Source organism: Homarus americanus, unplaced genomic scaffold (assembly GCF_018991925.1).
Source record: "Homarus americanus isolate GMGI-L3 unplaced genomic scaffold, GMGI_Hamer_2.0 scaffold41485, whole genome shotgun sequence".
NCBI lineage: Eukaryota > Metazoa > Arthropoda > Malacostraca > Decapoda > Nephropidae > Homarus > Homarus americanus.
This window is the reverse complement of record NW_024730169.1, coordinates 15,427-38,832: the sequence shown is the minus strand read 5'-3', so window position 1 is coordinate 38,832 and position 23,406 is coordinate 15,427. Positions and strand designations below refer to the sequence as shown.

The 23,406-nt window shown below is 48.7% G+C and overlaps 1 protein-coding gene across 1 annotated transcript; it reads left to right on the top strand.

Annotated features, from left to right (window-relative positions):
• Positions 1–6,570: 6,570 nt before the first annotated feature.
• Positions 6,571–13,408, top strand: LOC121866908 (the record flags this gene model as incomplete). The annotated part of the gene is made up of 2 exons (XM_042366644.1): positions 6,571–13,052; positions 13,358–13,408. Coding segments are annotated over exons 1-2 (6,282 nt in total), but the record flags the coding sequence as incomplete, so codon positions are not given.
• Between the last annotated feature and the right edge of the window lie 9,998 nt (positions 13,409–23,406).

Below are 23,406 nucleotides of genomic sequence, written 5' to 3'. Positions count from 1 at the left end.
TGTGTGTGTGTGTGTGTTTGCTTGTGTGTGTGTGTGTGTGTGTGTGTTTGTTTGTTTAGGTGTGTTTGTTTTGTTTGTTTGGGTGTGTGTGTGTTTGGGTGTGTGTGTGTGTTTGGGTGTGTTTTGTTTGTGTGTGTGTGTGTGTGTTTGTTTGTTTGGGTGTGTTTGTTTGTTTGTTTGGGTGTGTGTGTGTTTGCTTGTTTGGGTGTGTTTGTTTGTGTGTGTGTGTGTGTGTGTGTGTTTGGGTGTGTGTGTGTTTGGTGTGTTTGTTTGTGTGTGTGTGTGTGTGTGTGTTTGGGGTGTGTTTGTTTGTGTGTGCTTGTTAGTGTGTTTGTGTGTGTGTCTGTTTGCTTGATAAGATTATTTAGTTTATTTGTTTCACATATCGGGTTTCTTTTGTTTGGGAAGGAGGGAAGGAAGGAGGGAGGGAAGGGGAGGAGGAGGAGGAGGGCGAGGAGGAGGGGAGGAGGAGGAGGAGGAGGAGGAGGAAGAAGAAGAAGAAGAAGAAGAGGCAAGAAGGCGATTATCCCTCTCTTTCTCCTCCCTCCTTCTCCCTCCTCCCCTTCTCCACCTCTCCTCCCTTCTCTCCACCTCCCTCCTCTTCTCTCCACTTCCTCCCTCCTCCCCCCTCCTCCTCCCTCCCCAACAAGGAAGATAAAAATTGGGAGCTACCCCATAAAATTGGCCTTAATTGTCGTAACTGGGTAGTTATTGATAGCTACGGTCGGCTGTATTAATCCGACCCCTAACTACCCTCCATTCTTGTTTCTTTTCCTCTTGACTTGGAGACTGTGGTGAGGAAGAGTATATCGTGAATAGTGCCAGAAGGTCACGAGAATAGTGCCACAGGAGGATAGTTATGTGTCATTGGGAATAGGGCCAGGAATAGCCATAAGGAAATAGGGTCAGAATAGTGCCATAAGGAAATAGGGTCAGAATAGTGCCATAAGGAAATAGGGTCAGGAATAGTGCCATATGAATAGGGCCGTGAATAGTGCTATGGGCGACTTAGGGTCAGGAATAGTGCCATAAGGAAACAGGGTCAGGAATATGCCATAAAGGAAATAGGGTCAGAATAGCGCCATAAGGAACTATTAGGGTCAGAATAGTGCCATATGAACTAGGGTCAGAATAGTGCCATAAGGAAATAGGGTCAGAATAGTGCCATAATGAAAATTGGGGTCAGAATAGTGCCATATGAACTAGGGTCAGAATAGTGCCAAGGAAATAGGTCAGGAATAGTGCCATAAGGAAATAGGTCAGAATAGTGCCATAAGGAAATAGGGTCAGGAATAGTGCCATAAGGAAATAGGGTTGTGAATAGTGCCATATGAAATAGGGTCAGGAATAGTGCCATAAGGAAATAGGGTCAGAATAAAGCTACAAGGAACTTGGGGTCAGAATAGTGCCATATGAAATAGGGTCAGGAATAGTGCCATAAGGAAATAGGGTCAGAATAGTGCCAAGGAAAATAGGTCAGGAATAGTGCCATATGAACTTAACAGAATAGTGCCATAAGGAAATAGGGTCAGGAATAGTGCCATGAAACTTGGGGTCAGAATAGTGCCATAAGGAAATAGGGTCAGAATAGTGCCATAAGAAATAGGGTCAGGAATAGTGCCATATGAACTAGGGTCAGGAATAGTGCCATAAGGAACCAGGGTCAGAAGAAAGCTACAAGGAAATAGGGTCAGAATAGTGCCAAGGAAATAGGGTCAGAATAGTGCCATAAGGAAATAGGGTCAGGAATAGTGCCATAAGGAAATAGGGTCAGGAATAGTGCCATAAGGAAATAGGGTCAGAATAGTGCCATAAGGAAATAGGGTCAGGAATAGTGCCATAAGAAATAGGGTCAGGAATAGTGCCATAAGGAAATAGGGTCAGGAATAGTGCCATAAGGAAATAGGGTCAGGAATAAAAGCATAAGGAAATAGGTCAGGAAGAAAAGCTATAAGGAAATAGGGTCAGAATAGTGCCATATGAAATAGGGTCAGAATAGTGCTACAAGGAAATAGGGTCAGAATAGTGCCATAAGGAAATAGGGTCAGGAATAAAATTATAAGGAAATAGGTCAGGAATAGTACCATATAATGAAATAGGTCAGGAATAGTGCCTTAAGGAAATTAAATAGTAATGCTTACAATGAAATAGGGGTCAGAATATGCCATAAGGAAATTGGGGGTCAGTAATAGTGCCATAATGAAATAGGGCTGTGAATAGTGCCATATGAAATTGGGTCAGAATAGTGCCATAAGGAAATAGGGTCAGGGAATAGTGCCATATGAAATTGGGGTCAGTAATAGTGCCATAATGAAATAGGGTCAGGAATAGTGCTTTTATGAAATTGGGGTCAGTAATAGTGCCATAATGAAATAGGGTCAGGAATAGTGCCAAGGAAATTAAATATAATAAAGTGCCACATGAAATAGGGTCAGAATAGTGCCATAAGGAAATAGGGTCAGAATAGGCACCCCATAAGGAAATTGGGGGTCAGGAATAGTGCCATATGAAATTGGGGGTCAGGAATAGTGCCATAAGGAAATAGGGTCAGGAATAGTGCCATATGAAATAGGGTCAGGAATAGTGCCTTAAGGAAATAGGGCTGTGAATAGTGCCAAGGAAATAGGAATAGTGCCATAAGGAACAGGGTCAGGAATAGTGCCTAAGGAAATAGGGTCAGGAATAGTGCCATACAAATAGGGTCAGAATAGTGCCATAAGGAAATAGGGTCAGAATAGTGCCATAATGAAATAGGGTCAGGAATAGTGCCATAAGGAAATAGGGTCAGAATAGTGCCACAAGGAAATAGGGTCAGAATAAAAGCATAAGGAAATAGGGCTGTGGAATAGTGCCATATGGTAGGGTCAGAACAGGGTGCCATATGAACTAGGTCAGAATAGTGCCATAAGGAAATAGGTCAGAATAGTGCCATAAGGAAATAGGGTCAGAATAGTGCCATATGAAAGTAGGTCAGGAATAGTGCCATAAGGAAATAGGGTCAGAATAGTGCCATAATGAAATAGGGTCAGAATAGTGCCATAAGGAAATAGGGTCAGAATAGTGCCAGCAAGGAAATAGGTCAGGAATAGTGCCATATGAAATAGGGTCAGGAATAGTGCCATATGAAATAGGGTCAGGAAATAGTGCCATAAGGAACTAGGGTCAGGAATAGTGCCATAAGGAACCAGGGTCAGAATAGTGCCATAAGGAAATAGGGTCAGGAATAGTGCTACAAGGAAATAGGGTCAGAATAAAATATAAGGAAATAGGGTCAGGAATAGTGCCATAAGGAAATAGGGTCAGAAGAAAAGCCAAGGCGAAAGGGTCAGAACAAAATATAAGGAAACAGTTGAATAGTGCCATAAGGAAATAGGGTCAGAATAGTGCCATAAGGAAATAGGGTCAGAATAGTTACAAGGAAATAATAGGGTCAGAATAGTGCCATAAGGAAATTGGGGGTCAGGAATAGTGCCATAAGGAAATTGGGGGTCAGAATAGTGCCATAAGGAAATAGGGTCAGGAATAGTACCATATGAAATAGGGTCAGGAATAGTGCCACAAGGAAATAGGGTCAGGAATAGTGCCATAAGGAAATAGGGTCAGGAATAGTGCCATATGAACCAGGGTCAGAATAGTGCCATAAGGAAATTGGGGTCAGGAATAGTGCCACAAGGAAATAGGGTCAGGAATAGTGCCATAAGGAACTAGGGTCAGGAATAGTGCCATAAGGAAAAAAAAGGGTCAGGAATAGTGCCATAAGGAAATAGGGTCAGGAATAGTGCCATAAGGAAATTGGGGTCAGGAATAGTGCCCATATGAAATTGGGTCAGGAATAGTGCCAAGGGCGAAATAGAAAATAGAATAGTGCCATAAGGAAATAGGGTCAGGAATAGTGCCATAAGGAAATAGGGTCAGGAATAGTGCCATACAGAAATAGGGTCAGAATAGTGCCACAAGGAAATAGGGTCAGGAATAGTGCCATATGAAATTGGGGGTCAGGGAATAGTGCCATAAGGAAATAGGGTCAGAATAGGCATTTAAGGAACAGGGCTGGTGAATAGTTCCATAAGGAAATAGGGTCAGAATAGTGCCATAAGGAAATAGGGGTCAGAATAGCTACAAGGAAATAGGGTCAGAATAGTGCCATAAGGAACAGGGCCAGAATAGTGCCATATGAAATAGGGTCAGAAGAAAAGCTATAAGGAAACAGGGTCAGGAATAGTGCCATAAGGAAACAGGGTCAGGAATAGTGCCATAAGGAAATAGGGTCAGGAATAGTGCCATATGAAATTAAATAGTAATAGTGCCATAAGGAAATAGGGTCAGGAATAGTGCCATAAGGAAATAGGGTCAGAATCAGCCATATGAAATTGGGGTCAGTACAGTGCCATAATGAAAACAGGCCTGTGAATAGTGCCATAAGGAAATTGGGGTCAGGAATAGTGCCAGAAGAAGGAAGGTGATCAGGAATAGTGCCACAGGGAACAGGGCCATTCAGAATAGTGCCACGGAACATTGGATCAGCTAAGACAGTGCCAGTGGGAATAAGGCCACACAAAACAGTGGAGGTTAAGGATCGTTCACCAATCACGGCGCGGATATAGCGAAAGCGAATGAAACGAGAGCGGTGATTGGTGAACTGGGAGGAGGGGGAGGGGCATGTTTTTGTGGTCGGGGGGTCGTGATTGGCGAGACCCTATAGTTGACAGGTGGGTCTCTTGTCGCTGATTGGCTGGCGTCGCAAATCACCAACCAGGTCGATTAGCTTATTTCAATTTCCTGTATGGTTGTTAAGAGTTTCCCCTGTTTCCTGTTACATGATTGGCTGGCGATTTTCCCGCTACTTGATTGGCTGGCGAATTTCCCGCTACATGATTGGCTGGCGATTTTCCCGCTACATGATTGGCTGTCGAATTTCCCGCTACTTGATTGGCTGGCGAATTTCCCGCTACTTGATTGGCTGTCGAATTTCCCGCTACTTGATTGGCTGTCGAATTTCCCGCTACTTGATTGGCTGGCGATTTTCCCGCTACTTGATTGGCTGGCGTAAAATAAATTAACGATATATTGAAAAAAAAACGTACTAGTTAACTATAATCATTTCAATAACGCATACGATTAATTGGAGAAGATAATTATTTAGCATGATAGATTTAAAAAGGTTCTGAAATTAGATTAAATAAATATATATGACCTAAAAATATGAAATCGTACAGAAATAATAATAATGAATGGGAAAAAATAATGAGGCTAGCTTGCCACGTTGCAGGGGAATCATTTGAAACATTATATTGGTCATTGCAATTTATAGCATTGGCGGATTTAGTGATGTGAATATAGTGTGTTATTTTTGGTTTAAATCTGTCTCTCTCTCTCTCTCTCTCTCTCTCTCTCTCTCTCTCTCTCTCTCTCTCTCTCTCTCTCTCTCTCTCATGTGTCAATATTGAAAGCCTTTCAATTTAAAAACAACTTTTTATTAAAGAACAACAAAGCAAATTTAGATGTCAAAACTTTTAAAACTTTTAACATCTAAATAAATCCGAGAAAAAGTATATAATCTATTAAACACTTTGTGAATTTTGACAGTAGAAACTTTTGTTCGTGTACAAAACGTGAAGAGAAATTTAGAAATAAGTCCTTTTAATTTGTTACTTGAAAATAGATGCCTTGTTAACGTGTGTGTGTGTGTGTGTGTGTGTGTGTGTGTGTGTGTGTGTGTGTGTAAGAGTTTGTATGAGCTTGTATGTATGTGTGTTTATGTAAATGTATGTGAGCGTGTGTATTTTCTGTGTACATATTCACGTGTGTGTGTGTGTGTGTGTATGTGTGTGTGTGTACTTGTCTGTATATATTGACAGAACCTTAGGAATATTATCATATATAAATTGTCCTTCATCCCATCTAACACCACAAAGGCACCCCTCTGACGTAACACAGTGCCACCGGTGCCATATTAGTCACACGGTGTCAGAGGGGCATTAGGTGAGCGGCAGGACCATAACGAGGTTGTCTTGGCCCTCACAAGGACCCCAGTTGACGGTGAAGAAGGGGGGGGAGGGAGGGATGCTGATGCCTAATTAGGGGTCGACCTACAATGGCACTGAATTGGTTTGATGGTTGTTACGCTCTCTCTCTCTCTCTCTCTCTCTCTCTCTCTCTCTCTCTCTCTCTCTCTCTCTCTCACCTGACGGAAATCGTTCAACACACAATAATTAACAGGTCGTAGCGTAAGGGTAAGGGTGAACCTGATTATGAAGCACCACTCGGCCACTGACGTCTAATCACCCCAGGTCCTTAACCATGTTCTGTTTGTTCCCAGGTCACACCAGCACTTCCCTCGCTTGTCTTCGTGACCTGGGTGCCCCGCGTGTCCTACAGCAGGATAAGGTATTCCAGGATTTAGGATGTTGTGTTGGATTACGTTAGGATTTTTTTTTGAAGCCCGGAACGCATCACAGCACATCGTCTCGGGGATTTTATGTGAAACGTGAAAATTACATTATATATGCAAATTAGTATGGTATGGAAATTAGGGAATTAAGTGAAGCTAATCTAGAGTATTTCTCCCCTTTAAGGTCTTATGTCTAACTGTAGACATAGAGACATGTGTGAGTGAACTAACACTTGGTGCAGTGACCAGCTGGACACGTAATGTCTTAGTTTACGAGTGTTGGTGACAGACAACAATATGTAAGAGTGTTACCAGTGGTAGTAGAGGGTGCGGTGTGCTGATGGCATGTGTGCCCGGGCGGCGTGTGTCAGCCCAGCGTGACCTGGGCCCCCCTGGGTCCGGGCCACTACACTAAGCTTCCCGCTGGGTCATGGACAGCCTTAAGGGCGTCAAGTCTGCCCTGGGCGGGTCCGGGGCCGGGTTGGGGACGGGCGCGGGGGCGGGCTCCTACCTAGCCAGCATGGAGACCCTCTTGGGAGACTACATGGAGAGGCTGGGCACGCGCCTCAACGTGCTGGAGACAGAGCTGCGCTATGCCTGGCGTGCCCTCGACATGCTCTCACAGGAGTACGTCAAGATGTGGGAGCGCCTCGAGAAGCTGGAGATTCTGCTGTACGAGCAGCAGGCTGTCATCGCCCAGCTGCTGGAGTTCTACACAGCCTTTGACCTACAAGCTCTCCTCGCAGAGAAGGAAGAGCCAGCTTTACCCGCAGAAACTACAACTGTAGCCGCCGCTGCTGCCGCCGTCGCTGTGGTGGCAGGTCCGACGGATGATAACTCTGAGAACAGACTCCCAGACGAGGCCTTCTACAGGAGCCTCAACAACGCCCACCGCGACAACCTCTCGCAGGTGTCGGAGTCGACGGACCAAGAACTGGCGAGAATCTGGGACTTGGAGGAAACTGAGAAGGAATCAGATTCTTCTGAAGCAAGAAAAAAGGAGAAAGAGAGAGAGAAGGAGAATGAAAAAGACGAGGTGTACACGGCAGATGACTACAAGGACTACAGAGGCCAGAGCACCTGTATCAGTGAACACGACCTCCAGGAGCTGCGTAAGTTCACCACGCTGGACAAGGTCGCCCTGGGGAAGCTCAAGGAGCTTGACGCTCTCAGCGCCAAGCTCCTGAAAGACTCCCAGAACCTGCGGGACCTGCGCGAGAGGTTAATATCGTCCCCGAAGATGGGGTCGCCAACCTCGACCTCCCCCCGGCACGTGGCCAAGCCTGAAGGTGCCGCCGCTGCCGTCTCCGTGTCGCAGCCGGTGGACAACAAGATGGCGGAGTCTGTAGTGGATGTGAAGCTGCGTCAGATGTACCTGGACTCTAACTTAGAGGACTGGACGTTCAGCCCGAGAACGTCGGAGCCGCAGAGAAGTCGCCCTAACTCTCAGTTGTCTACTGACAGCAACGCCACGGACTCTGAGATCATGGCAGCACTTGGCCTGAAGAGCTCCACCTCCATCTTGGGTTCACCGCGACACCGCGAGCTTCTCGCCAAGGCTCCCTCGCCGCTCCCTGGGTCAGAGGCCAGCTCATCGGCCAGCAAGGAGACCCTCGTCGGGATGTCTGACTTCAGTGTGATGGGACGAAAGACACCGGATCCTCTCATCGGGGGAGACAGAGCTATGGGGTCCTCTTCACCCACCTTCTATACAGCATCCAGCGAGAAGCTCAGATCATCGCCGCCGTTTGGACCTTCAAGGACTCGCCAGGATGGGTACGTCATCTCCCCTCGGCCAGGGAGTCCCAAGGATGCGACACGGTCCAAGAAGACCTCCCTCACGCCCACCAACCTCGAGCCAGGATCCACCAGCAAACGACCTGCAACTCCATCCTTCGTGTTATCCAAGGAACTCGGCCACAGTCCTAGAGCCACTCCTCGTCTCATGAGTCCGAAGAGTCCTAAGAGTCCCAAGAGTCCCAAGTCACCAAAGAGTGCCAAGACTCCATCGCCCATCCGGTACTCTGAGCTGGGTAAGTACGACTCGGGTATCTCCACCCTCAGCAGCAGTATGAGTACCTCCTCGAGCATCGAAAAGAGTCCGACCAGCCCAAGGCCCGGCAGGAGAGCCTCCCCCTACAGAACGGACCGCACTGAGAGGCTGGAGGATCTGTATCTGCCGTCCGCTACCTCAGCAGCCATGTTAGCTTCTGTCACAACGACCTCAGCACCCATCACCTTTCCTTCAGCATCCTTGTCCGCCTCCTTGAACGACCAGTTCAAGTTCAGCGCCATGGGGGAAAGTCTGACCAGAGAGTCCAAGATGTTTAGCTCTGCACCCATTCTTGAAGAGTCACCCCAGCCCACCACAACGACTTCTTTTTTACACATATCAACCTCGAAACCTGACATACTTAACACGGTACTAAACGCTGAGAAGGCAGACCCACGCATATCATTCATGTCCCCTTCCCTGCCCCCAGCGACCTCGGTTTCAGCTGTGACCTCAAGTATTTCTTCAGGCTACCTCACCCTTAGTCCCAGAAGGACGAGTGCCAAAGGACGAACTGGTAGTAACGCAACCTTCGAGGAGGCGTCTTTTAGTACGTACAGTATCTACGCCCTTACCGCCGACCCCATCACCAGGGTCAGCGGCAACAAAGCTGAGGAGATTTTTCTCGAGGATATGCTTATGGGTTCTTCTGCGCCACCTCCTCCTCCAGCACCAACTTCGAGTACTTATTCTCATTACTATACCGGATCGAGGTCGAGCGTGGCCTCCTCCTCCCTCCTGACCAACACCTCGCTGGCTGACACTTACCCCTCCAACCTCTCGGTGTCGCCCAGCATGGACAGAGCCTATCAGGGGAAGCAGCAACAGCAGTACCAAACATCGCCCTACATCAACGAACCTAAATACTCGGCTCCTGCTTACCTGAACGCCGCCGGAGAACTTAAATTCGTGGGTCAACACTCGCGAAGATTTGACCATCTATCGGACATGGAGCCGGGACGCTCAGAAAATCGGCACAGCTTCGGCGCCGACAGTTCCGACTCGATCTCGTCGTATTCGTCCAGCTCGAGCTTCTACCCGTCGTCTGGCCCGGGAGGTAAGGACGGCATGAAGTATAAGTACCAGCCGAACTACAGCCAGCCTCCCCCCTACGGCGCACCACCTACCTCATCCTCACACATCGTCAGTAGATACGTCCCCTTGGAGGACAACTTGAAGGGGGAGACAATATCCCGATACAAACAGGCTTATGGGTATGACCCGACACAGCCCATGATGAGAGAGCATCCCTACGAGTCTCCCGACGCCTACATGAATACATATCCCCCAAAAGACAGGTATCGACCAGTCACCAACGTGGTGGAGTCTCCGTTGCTCAAGAGTGAGGATCTGTCAGGATCATTGAGGAATATGGAGAACATCCTGTCGACGGCGGCTCACGAGCCTCCCCCTCCACAGGGACCATCTCCGACCCCTCGCTCCAGGAGTCGCTACGACCGCTACCACAACACCCGCAGACACACTCAGGCGGTGCCCACCACGCACACCGAGCTGATGCGTCAGATGCAGTGGGCAGACGGGAAGACGGACAGACAGGTCAATCTGGAACTTAACCTCAAGAGGTACAGTCCCCAGAACGCGCAGGAACACCGTCAGCTGGTGCAGGAGGCCCACCCGGCCCAGACCTACTATGATAACAGCAACGTGCTGGTGTCCCAGGCGGGGTACATCACCATCACGCAGGACACCGTGCCCATCAAGACTAAGGGGCAGCACGAGGAGAAGAAGAAGCTGAGGCGCGGCGCCAGCATGAAGTCTGCCCTCAACAGCATGACCAAGATGATCCCCAGCATCGACATCATGGGCAAGAGGTCCAGGTCTCACAGCCTGCCCTCGCGACCCATACATGAAGACGAGCCCAAACATAAAGACTACCAGACGGCGACACTTGGGAGACGGAAAGAGAAGAAGCGCAGCTCTCTCATGTCCACTATGTCAGGGTTCCTGCAGAAGACCAAGCGGCGCGGCAGCAGCCTATCACTCAGGTCACTGTCTGACTCAGAACAATCAGACATGGACATTGGTCGACCTATACCTCGCCGCACCATCTGGGACGACGACAGCGATAACAGCAGCTTGATGTCTGACAGCACGACCGCTGCTGATAACCTTTTCCCAACGATGAAACAAACAAAGAAGTACAGTTCTGCCTCCAGCAGCAAGGAAAACATCTCGGCTCTGGCAACAACAGCCGAGTCCCCGCCTAAGACAGAAGAGCCAGTGTCAGACACGACTGAGGAGGGTCTCCTGCAGGACGTGGAGAACCTCTTCCCCACAGTGGGCGAGCTGAAGCGTTCCGACAGTCGAGAGAAAGATGTGGAATCGAAGCAAACCGCCGGGTCCTCCCGCGTGGGAGGGCGGCGAGAGTTCGCGGTTTCTCGCGCCTTGGGCAAGTACCGCCAGCGTCACTCATCTTCCGCCCAATCTGACGACCAGAGCGGATCAGAGGAGGCAACTCGCGCCAGTAGTAGCGGTTCTGACAGTGGCTCTCGTCCACCCAGCAACCACCAGATACTGAGTCCTCTGCCCCCCGGGGAGCTACCACCACAAACACTATCTGACCGACCTCCGGTGGGCCCGGGAGCCCCACCCTCCGAGCTGCCTGGATCAGAGATGCTTCCCCAGAAGGACAACGCTGCTGCCAGTGAGCTACAACAGGTCAACAACAATATAACTGACCTGTCTCGCGATACAGCAGCCGAGGACCAGAACGCTGCCAGCCAGTTCGGTTATCAGTACTTTAAAGATGTCAACATTCCTCCGAATGTAAATTTTCCCATGAGCGGCCAGGAGACCCTTCCCGTTGGTGGTACTTGTCCCCCAGCACCGACTTATAATGCTCCCCAACTCCCTCGTGATGCCCAACCCTTTCCTGGCCATGCTCAACAACCCTTCCCCCAATATCCACAAGAGTCTACCCTTCACCCTATTTCTAACACTGCCTCTCTTACTTACTATGATCCGAACTTCCCCTCTAACACCGGTTTTATTCAGCCAAAAAACGGGGAAGCGCCCGCCCCTAACAGCAGGACTGCGGCAGCGGAGGCTTCCCCGGGGCTAGGCGTGACGCCAGCCGCCGCCGCCGCTGCCCTTCTACAACAACCTGTCGTCAACAAAAACATTGATATTAGCGTGTCTGGGGAGGCGGGCGATAGTGACACGTCCGTAAGCGAGTCTCTGGGGGCGGAAGGAACTCCCTCCCGCGGTAGAGACCACAGCAGACGCTCGCCACCTGACGCTGCCAAGGACTACAGGCTGGCTCCTCCCAGCCAGAGGACACACTCTGAAGAAGATGACAATCGCTCCGTGCGAAGCTTCCGCATGTCGCGAGGATCCTCCAGGCGCCAGAGCACTGAGGACTCCATCGACTCTGACGACGAGTGGTACCGCTACGAGCTGCGTAAGTTGGAGCTGATGGAGGCGGACCAGTGGCGGGAACCAGAGCTGGAGGAGTGCTACCCCATGCAGCCGGACGACCGAGTACGTGGCTACATGAACGTGGTTCTGTGCGAGCTGCAGGGACGTGTTAAGACAGCGGACTCACATGTGCCAGGTAGTGACAGGTCTCCCTCCGTGCTCCCGGCTGGACCTCAACAACTACCTTCCAAGGCCGTGTCTCCAAGCCTCCCTGGAGCGGTGTCTCCCATACTAGCCACCCACCAGGCGCCCCAAGACGTGTACGAGGACGCCATGTCCAGCGTTCTCTCTAATGAATCTGCGTTCTTCTCCGCTGCAGGAGACAGCCGCCAGAGTTCTCTCCGTTACTCTGAGTCTCAGGACACTCAGGTCTCCCAGGAGAGCGCCGTGTTCTCCATGTACAGCAGTGACGGGCGGCGAGACACCCGGGGCGTCCTGGAGGAGCCCGCCCCCGCCAAGACCCGCCCCACACAGTCCATCATGCGTGCCCGTATTGACTCTGACGACGATGGTTCCTCAGGAGAGACTTCAGGTCCTGACTCACCTGAAGAAGACTTAGAAGAGGAAGATGATGATGTTCCACCACCTGTCATCATGGAGGTCGTTCCTAAAGCAGCGCCTCCTGAAGAACCTCCCGCGGTTCAGAAGGGCAGGCGGACGCTGCCGGTGCCTCCCATGGAACCTACAAGACCTCCATCAGCCGAGTTGGCCGAGCCAGTAGTAGCGCCACCTGAACCCGTCTTACCGAAGCCTAGGGAAGACACCCGCCATATTACAGACGACCTCGCCTTCGAATCGGACCTGGTGACTCATTTGAACAGGATAACAGATACATCCTTAGAGCCCGTTGAGGTAGCGTCCCCTACCCCGCCCCCGCCCCGACCCCCGACAGACCAAACTACCCCAGGTACCGAGGTCACGGCCCCAAGCGACGCTATTTCGGTGCATGAAGACAAATCACTCGCTGAAAAAGACTCAGAACTCAGCGACACTAAACCTCAGATCACTGTCGAGGGCGAGGAAGCCAAGGAGGAGGACCTAGAAAGCGCTGAAGGTGCCTCGGCTAAGCCCAAACCCTCCCTGAGAGGTCCTGGCAGTAAGTGGAAGCTGGTAAAGGCCCTCAAGGAGAAAAAGGAAGAGCAGAAACAGGAGAAAGAAGAAGAGACCTCGGTAAGTGTGTCCGTGTGTGTGTATGTATGAATATGTATGTATGTATGTGTGTGTGTAGTGTTGGATAGTAGGATAGTCTAGCTTAGTGTACCATCGCTCGTACCATAAAGGAGCGCCAGTTAGGGGCAGCATAAAGACCTTTTTTTCTTTTTTCTTTTTTAACTCATGTGATATAAGGAGACAACCGCCAGACGATCATGATCACTGGTGCTGGCGCTGTGTTTGTGGTGTGGGTGTATGAGTAATTACGTTTAAGTATACTGTAGATCTTACTGACTCAACCCCTCCCCCCCCCCCTTCTCCAGTCAACACCTTCAGTAAACGTTCACCAGGGAGAACAACCTGAAGATGATCTGGTAAGTGTTAGCCTTTTTATTGTCATTTTAATTCTCGGTGTTAAGAAAATATTTCATCTCTATGTGATCTGACTTATGGATGTTGCTCTTATCTGAGGATGTTTTTTTTATATTGTTTTAAAGTCGTGTTTGTTGTTGTTAGGTGTAGTGTGTGTGTTTGTTTGTTTGTGTTTGTTATATGTACTACTACTACTACTACTACTACTACTACTACTACTACTACTACTACTACTACTACTACTACAACAACAACAACAACACTGAACTACCACTGTCACCACCATCATCACAATTTTTTTTTTTTTTTTTTTTTTTTTACAGCCTCAGCCTCCCCAATAACCATACCTTCGCCTTTTTGTAAAATTAAATATCCTAATACATAAGTAGATTATCCTGGCTGTGTTGAGTTAGTTGAGCACGCAGATCTATGCGGCATTCAGTGACTGTAGCCTCATAGTCAATATCTGCAACTGTTGTCGGCATTTGGGCCGGTGTTCTCGTTCCCTGAGGCAGAGAAGTTGACCGAAGGAGAGGAAGGACAGTCGACATCTCATCCAGGCTGTAACATAACTTCTGGGCTGCTGCTTCTGTTCGGAGATCACCTCCGTGAGTCTGGCGTGAAACATCTTGCACTTGGTCCCCATCCTCCAGAGGTTGTGAGCACTGACGAGTGAAGCTGCCTTGATCAACTTCTGAATTCTCCCGTATGCCTTATCTTGTCGTTCTCGTTCCTCCTATGTGCAGCATCGTAAGCTAAGTTACGGTGACATGCGGCCATGGGATCAAAAATCCTAATGTCGAAGAAGCTCGCTGTCCCCGTCCAGAATCCTCGAGCACTGACGTCAACACGGGCTTCGTTAGATGTGTTGAAGTCCTATGTTGGAAAATCTCACCGTCCAATGGAAGGAGGGTCGGTTCTACCATGACATCCCGGCAGATTTCCTTCAACATATTTGCTGTGAGGTCCTTACTTCGTCATGCCTCTTGCATATGAAGCCCCCTTTCTTGCACACCATGGCGTGATCGATGTCATAGGAAGAGCCACACACACTTGGGAGGGCAAACCTTCTGCAAGCCAACCGTACCTTAGAGCAATGGCATCTGTAAATTCTTGTTTATTGAGACTGAAACCATTTGCCCTTATCGGTAACGTAGTTAACCAGTTCGAGGCGCCCTCCTGCGCTATAGCTACTTTTTTTCTTCAAATTCTCTGGTACTTGCAGCAACAGTTGCTGCAACTTATCACTGGCCGTGCTGTCGATCTGTCATAATGGACCTTCGAATCTTGTTTACTTCACCGGTATCCACCTCCCTGTTGCATTCTGAGCTATTATATGGTCCGTGAGGGCTGCCGTGAGCTTAACTGAGTTTTGATGTTCGGTGGCAGCAATCTCCTCTGGATTGGTTGGTCCCATTCCTCCCAGTCTCGGTGGTAGTGCAAGGTGATCTTTCTGCTGGGGTTAAGTCAGGGTGTTTCACTAATTTGGGAATGAACTTGACACTGATAACTTCTTCCAGAGGGTGGAGGCGTCCAATATCAGGGATAGTGCATCAGGTAGTTCCAGCGATGCTTGACTCCATGGGTGAATGCAGCAAAAGTTGCATGTGGCTCTGTGTTAGCAATCTCAGACAGAGCTTGGATTTCCTAACCCACTCATTCACCTTTCCTGCGTACTCGGTCTTGAAGTCCGTCGTGCCGATTACTGCACCTATGTGTCTTTGGCCATCCTTTGTTATTTTGACCTCACTTCCCGAAGCACCTCCATTGCCCGTTCATAATGTTCTGGCTTCACAATAAGGAAGGACTTGCTGGCGTTTGGGTGGTACACTACGTCATTCTCACGTTACTAAAGAAACCGGATTTACCCCTTGAGTATAATGCAGCTCCATTGATCAAGGAAGGTGTGTTTGTGTGGTGTGTGTGTGTGTGTGTGTGTGTGTGTGTGTGTGTGTGTGTGTGTGTGTGTGTGTGTGTGTGTGTGTGTGTGTGTGTGTGTGTGTGTGTGTGTGTGTGTGTGTGTGTGTGTGTGTGTGTGTGTGTGTGTGCATATTTACATACATATATAAAATCTTAGATATTTGCTCATATAAGAATGGACACACACACACACACACACACACACACACACACACCATCAGTAGCTCGTCATACACACAAGATCCAATCAAGGAGGAGAGGAGGAAAGGAAGGAAGAAGTAGAAGGAGGAAGGAGGAAGGAAGGAAGGAGGAAGAAGAGAGGTGGTTTGGGTCGATGCTTGTCACCACCACCAACACCTCCCTCTCAGTGGTAGAACCTCCTCCTCCTCCTCCTCCTCCTCCTCCTCCTCCTGTTCCCCCTCCTTCTCCTGTTCCTCCTCCTCCTGTTCCTCCTCCTTCTCCTGTTCCTCCTTCTCCTGTTCCTCCTCCTTCTCCTGTTCCTCCTCCTCGTTCCTCCTCCTTCTCCTGTTCCTCCTTCTCCTGTTCCTCCTTCTCCTGTTGTTCTTCCTCCTCCTTCTCCTTTTCCTCCTCCTCCTCCTCCTGTTCCTCCTCTCCTCCTGTCCTCTTTCCCTTTCCTCCTCCTCCTCCTGTTCCTCCCCTGTTCCTCCTCCTCTCTGTTCCTCCTCCTCTTCCTCCTCCTCCTCCTCCTCCTCCCTCCTCCTCCTCCTGTTCCTCCTTCTCCTGTTCCTCCTCCTCTCCTGTTCCTCCTCCTTCTCCTGTTCCTCCTCCTCCTTCTCCTGTTCCTCCTCCTCCCTTCTCCTGTTCCTCCTCCTCCTCCTCTGTTCTCCTCCTCCTCCTCCTCCTCCTGTTCCTCCCTCCTTCTCTTGTTCTCCCTTCTCCTTTTCCTCCTCCTTCTCCTGTTTCTCCTCCTCCTTCTCCTGTTCCTCCTCCTCTCCTTCTCCTGTTCCTCCTCTTCCTCCTCCTGTTCCTCCTCCTCCTGTTTCTTCTCCTGTTCCTCCTCTTCCTCCCTGTTCCTCCTCTCCTCCTGTTCCTCCTTCTCCTGTTCCTCCTTCTCCTGTTCCTCCTCCTCCTCCTCCTCCTCCTTATCCTGTTCCTCCTTCTCCTGTTCCTCCTCCTCCTCCTTCTCTGTTCCTCCTCCTCCTCCTTTAATTATCACCTATTTTCTTTGTTATTTTTCTTACTATAATTTTTACTATTATTATTATATATTATTATTATTATTATTATTATTTTATTATTACTACCATAACAATCACACAACTCATAAACTTAAACACACACACACACACACACACACACACACACACACACACACACACTGAGTAGCGAGTCTTAGTGGCATAAAGTCTTTGAAGTCCTAAGGCTTTTGGATCAAGTTAGCCTAATAGTAGATGTGTTTAAGGCTGAAAACTTGATGGTGGTTTAGGTAGGGGGTGGGGGGGGAAGGTGTGGGTGTGTGGGTGTGTGGGGTGAGTGTGAGTGGGGGGTGTGTGTGGGGGTTGTGTGGGGGTGAGTGTGTGTGTGGGGCTGTGTGTGGGGCTGTGTGTGGGGGTTGAGTGTGAGTGGGGGTGTGTGGGGGTTGAGTGTGAGGGGGTGTGTGTGGGGTGTGGGGGGCTGTTTAATGCAGAAAGGAGTTGAGAAGTTAGGTAGCTATGAATGGCGTGTAATTTGATGCAGGTTTGAATGGCTTAATTGTTGTGGTAGTTAGGTTAGTGTGTGTGTGTGTGTGTGTGTGTGTGTGTGTGTGTGTGTGTGTGTGTGTGTGTGTGTGTGTGTGTGTGTTTGCCTTGTACACACGCACACAAATGAGGCAGTACAAAGGGGTGATGTGTGTGTGTGTGTGTGTGCACATAACACGTTAACCTGTGGATGATCGATAAATTTGTGTGTTTACAGACATGTGAACGTGTACATACTCATAGGTGTGTGTGTGTGTGTGTAAGTAAAAATCTTATGTATGTATGTATGTATGTATGTATAAAGTATATGAATATACATATGTGTAAGCACCAGTATCGCTCACGTAAGTATATATGTATAGATAACATGCACTTCATTATGTATACGTAACATATACATGGGTGTATGTGCACAGGTAAGACATAAAGGTGTGTGTACAGGTAAATATACATGTGTGCGTGCGTATGGGCGTATACAACGATACATATTGACGCTTGTACAGGTAGGAGATACAGTGGTGTGTGTACGTGCGCGCGTGTGTGTGTGTACGTGTGCTCGTGTGTGTGTGTGTGTGCGTGTGTGTACGTGCGCGCGTGTATGTATGAGTAGCGTGGTAGTAGAGGTAGTGAGCGTATGTACTACTCTTAGTGTGGGAGGAGGGAGGGACAAATGCTATTGTATTGATCTGTCTGGCTAGCTGGTCCACCTGAGGTACCCAGCAGCCCTCACCAACCCCTACCCATCCCTCACCACATCCCTACACATCCCTCACCACCACCCTACACACATCCCTCACCCCTTAAAACTACCCCCTACCTCAGATACCTCCCCCAAAAAAAAACCCACCTCCAAACTCCAGTGAGAGAATGAGAAGGGGAATTGGTAGCATCGCGCAGGTGTACTCAGGTGGACTTGCTCGCTCTAATTCCAGGTGAGGTTAGCGCTTGAGCGGCCATGTAGGAGCGATTGTTATCCCTTAAGTGGGTTTTTAAGGTGTGTGTGTGTGTGTGTGTGTGTGTGTGTGTGTGTGTTTCTAATCACTCACCTGTACGACCCTCCAATCACCTAGATGCCACCTTAATTACACCTGAGCTCCCCTCTCCTCCTCCACAACTTACCTTCGGTCCTCCAAGCTCACCTGTTTCATACCTGGTGTGAGGTGACCGATTTTAGGATGGACCGATTTTAAGCCTAGACCCGATTTTTGGCCAGATTTTCCGATTTTAGACCGAATTCACCCTACGGTTATGGATTCCAGACCGATTTGAGACCAGATTTTCCAATTTTAGACCGAATTACCCCTACGGTTATGGATTCCAGACCGATTTGAGACCAGATTTACCAGTTATACCCCTATACTTCTACCAATTTTTAAGCTCATTGAGATTTCCATTCAAGACCGATTTTAGACCATAATCTGGACCACCCATTCAGTCACTGCCTCATAAAATCGATTTTCTAGTAATCGAATTTTTATCAATTCAAAATGGCCTCCATCCGATAATTGATTCATACATACATACATACATACATACATACATACATACATACATACATACATACATGATGAGATGTGTATGACTATGAATTTCGTATACTTTTGGCTTATAGCTGTATATGTATTATGTATGGGTGTGTTTATTGGCATGTATAACATTTTAAAATGTATTTATGTGTGTATAGTCATGTATATTATATGTATGTATACGTGTGTGTGTCTTGTATATTTCAATCTTAGGTATATGTATATTTATGTATATTTATGTGATTTGTATAACTGTTTGTATGTATACTATATGTTTTGTGTATTTGTATGTATATTGTGTTGTGTATGCACCATGTATACGCTATACACCAACTATACACCTGCTATACACCTGCTATACACCTGCTATACACCAGCTATACACCAGCTATACACCAGCTATACACCAGCTATACACTACACCCCTATACACCGCTATACACTAACACACACACTATACACACGCTATACACACATATACCAGCAATATACCCGCTATACACCCGCTATACACAGCTATACACCCGCTATACGCTATACACACACGCTATACACGCTATACACCCGCTATACACACGCTATACACACGCTGTACACACGCTATACACACACGCTATACACCCTATCACCCCGCTATACACACGCTGTACACACGCTATACACACCCTATACACCGCTATACACACGCTGTACACACGCTGTACACACCACATACACGCTTACACACATAACCGCTATACACACACACTGTACACATATACACGCTATACACCCGCTATACACGCTGTACACATATACACTACACACCCGCTATACACACGCTATACACACGCTATACACACGCTATACACCCGCTATACACCCGCTATACACGCTGTACACCCGCTATACACACTATACACCCGCTATACACCCGCTATACACCAGCTATACACGCTATACACACATATCACACACGCTATACACACTATACACGCTATACACCCGCTATACACACACTTACACGCTATACACGCTATACACCCGCTATACACCGCTATGCACCGCTATACACCAGCTATACACCCGCTATACACCTACACACGCTATACGCTACACCTGCCACACGCTATACCGCTATCACCCGCTATACACGCTATACACACATATACACCGCTATACCCCACCTCACCCACGCTATACCCGCTATACACCATCCGCTATACACACGCTATCCTATGCTATACACACGCTATACACCATCACCATACCACCTATACACGCTATCACACCCGCTATACACCCGCTATACACACCGCTATACACACGCTATCACCCGCTATACACCCGCTATACACCCGCTATACACACGCTATATACACACGCATATACACACGCTACGCTATCACCGCTATACACCCGCTATGCACCAGCTATGCGCCGCTATACCGCATACACACGCTATACACACGCTATACACCCGCTATACACGCTATACACGCTATACACCCGCTATCCCTATACACCGCTATACACCATATACACCCGCTATACACGCTCTGCACCCGCTATACACCACTATACACCAGCTATACACCCCCAACACCCAACCCCAACACCCCACAACACACCCACTATACACACGCTATACACCCACTCTGAACCAAAGTTAGAAAAAGCGCATTAGTGGCTTCTTGATGTGCAGTTTGTCTGACTGTGTGAGGGTGGGGTGAGATGGGGAGGAGGAGGTGAGGTGAGGGGAGGAGGAGGGAGGGTGAGAGGAGGAGGGTGATGGGGAGAGGAGAGGGAGGTGAGGTGAGGAGGAGAGGGAGGGGGGAGAGGAGGGTGAGGGGAGGGTGAGGAGGGGGAGGAAGGTGAGGAGGGAGGAAGTAAATAAGTGTATATGTGAAAGAGAGTTTGTGTGTATGTGAATTAGAGTGTATACAAAGAGATGTGCGCGTGTCTGCGTTCTTGAGCGCCCGCGTGAATGTATGTATGTACGTGTATGTACAGTATGTGTGTGCGTATGTATGTGTGTACGTGTATGTATGTGTGTACGTGTATGTATGTGTGCACGTGTATGTATGTGTACATGTATGTATGTGTGTGTGTATGTATGTGTGTACGTGTATGTATGTATGTGTGTGCATGTGTATGTGTCTGTACGTGTATGTGTCTGGACGTGTATGTATGTGTGTGCGTGTATGTATGTGTGTACATGTATGTATGTGTGTACGTGTGTATGTATGTGTGTACGTGTATGTATGTGTGCATGTATGTATGTGTGTACGTGTATGTATGTGTGTACGTGTATGTATGTGTGTACATGTATGTATGTCTGAGCATGTATGTATGTCTGAACATGTATATATGTCATGTATGTATGTATGTGTGTACATGTATGTATGTGTGTACATGTATGTGTGTGTATACATATGTATATGTGTGTACATGTATGTATGTGTGTGTGTACGTGTATATATGTGTAATCCTGTGTGGACGTATGTGTATGCATGTGCATACGTGTATGTATGTGTGAACGATGTATGTATGTGTACATGTATGTATGTGTGACAATGTATGTGTGTATATATGTCTAGTATGTATGTATGTGTGTACGTGTATGTATATGTGTGTACATGTATGTATGTGTACGTGTATGTATGTGTGTGTACGTGTATGTATGTGTGGACGTATGTATATGCATGTGTATACGATATATGTATGTGTAGTATATGTATGTATGTGTATGTGTGTGTGTGTGTGTGTATGTGTGTGTGTATGTGTGTGTGTGTGTGTGTGTGTGTGTGTGTGTGTGTGTGTGTGTGTGTATGTGTGTGTGTGTGTGTGTGTGTGTGTGTGTGTGTGTGTGTGTGTGTGTTTCAAATATCCCAATCTAGCGCCGTTCTCAACCCCAAACATCTCCCCTTTCCCAACTATCATTCTCCCTCCACTCCCCTCCCCTCCCCTCCCCTTACACCCCTTCCTCTCTCCTTACACCCTCTCCTACACCCCTCCCTCTCCTTACACCCTTCCCCCTCTCCTTACACCTTCCCTCTCTCCTTACACCCCTTCCCTCTCTCCTTACCTTCCCTCCCCACCCCTTCCCTCTCTCCTTACACCCCTTCCTCTCTCCTTACACCCCTTCCCCTCTCCTTACACCCCCCTCTCTCCTTACACCCCTTCCTCTCTCCTTACACCCCTTCCCCTCTCCTTACACCCCTTCCCTCTCTCCTTACACCCCTTCCCTCTCCTTACACCCCTTCCCTCTCCTTCCCCTTCCCTCTCCTTACACCCCTTCCCTCTCTCCTTACACCCCTTCCCCCTCTCCTTACACCTTCCCCTCTCCTTACCCCTTCCCTCTCTCCTTACACCTTCCCTCTCCTTACACCCCTTCCCCCTCTCCTTACACCCTTCCCTCTCTCCTTACACCTTCCCTCTCTCCTTACACCCCTTCCCTCTCTCCTTACTTCCTTCCTCTCCTTACACCCCTCCCTCCTCTTCCTCTCTCCTTACACCCCTCCCCCTCCCCCCTATTCCCCCCTCCCCCCACCCCCTCTCCCTACACCCCTTCCCCTCTCCTAACCCCTTCCCCCCTCCTTACACCCCTTCCCCTCTCCTTACACCCCTTCCCTCTCTCCTTGACCCCTTCCCTCTCTCCTTACACCCCTTCCCTCTCTCCTTACTTCCCTTCCCCTCTCCTTACACCCCTTCCCTCTCCTTACCTTCCTCCTCTCCTTACACCCCTTCCCTCCTCTCTCCTTACACCCCTTCCTCTCTCCTTACACCCCTTCCCCTCTCTTTACACCCCTTCCCCTCTCCTTACACCTTCCCCTCTCCTTACACCCCTTCCTCTCTCCTTACACCTTCCCTCTCTCCTTACACTCCCTCTCTCCTTACACCTTCCCTCTCTCCTTACACCCCTTCCTCTCTCCTTACACCCCTTCCCTCTCTCCTTACACCCCTTCCCTCTCTCCTTACACCTTCCCTCTCTCCTTACCCCTTCCCCCTCTCCTTACACCTTCCCCTCTCCTTACACCCCTTCTCTCTCTCCTTACCCCTTCCCTCTCCTTACACCCTTCCTCTCTCCTTACACCTTCCCCCTCTCCTTACACCCCTTCCCTCTCTCCTTGCCTTCCTCTCTCCCTTACACCCTTCCCTCTCTCCTTACACCTTCCCTCTCTCCTTACACCCTTCCCTCTCTCCTTCCCTTCCTCTCTCCTTACACCCCTTCCTCTCTCCTTACACCTTCCCTCTCTCCTTGCACCTTCCCTCTCTCCTTGCCCCTTCCCTCTCCCTCCACCCCTTTCTCCCCTCCTCTCCCCCCTCCCCTCTCCCCTCTCCCTCTCCCCTCTCTCCCCTTCATTAGCCTCACTACAATAACACAATGTTCACTATAACAATTAAACCTAACTTCATCTCAGTACCCTTCTTCCCCTTGTTGTACTCTTCCCTTTGTTCTTCTCCTCACACCTTTATTTCACCCTTTATTCCCCTCTGTCTTCTCACCCTTTTTCACCCTATTCCCTCTGTCTTCTTACCCTTTATTTCACCTTTATTCCCTTCTGTCCTCCACCCTTTATTTCTCTTATTCCCCCTCTGTCCTTCTTACACCCTTTATTTCACCTTATTCCCCTCTGTCCTTCTCACCCTTTATTCCCCTCTGTCCTTCTCACACCTTTATTTCACCTTTATTCCCCTCTGTCCTCCACCTTTATTTCCCCTCTTAATCATTCTTACACCTTTATTCCCCACTGTCCTGCTTCCTTTATTTCACCTTTATTTCCCTCTGTCCTTCTCACCTTTTTTTACCTATATTCCCCTCTGTCCTTCTTACCCTTTATTTCACCTTTATTCCCCTCTGTCCTTCTCACC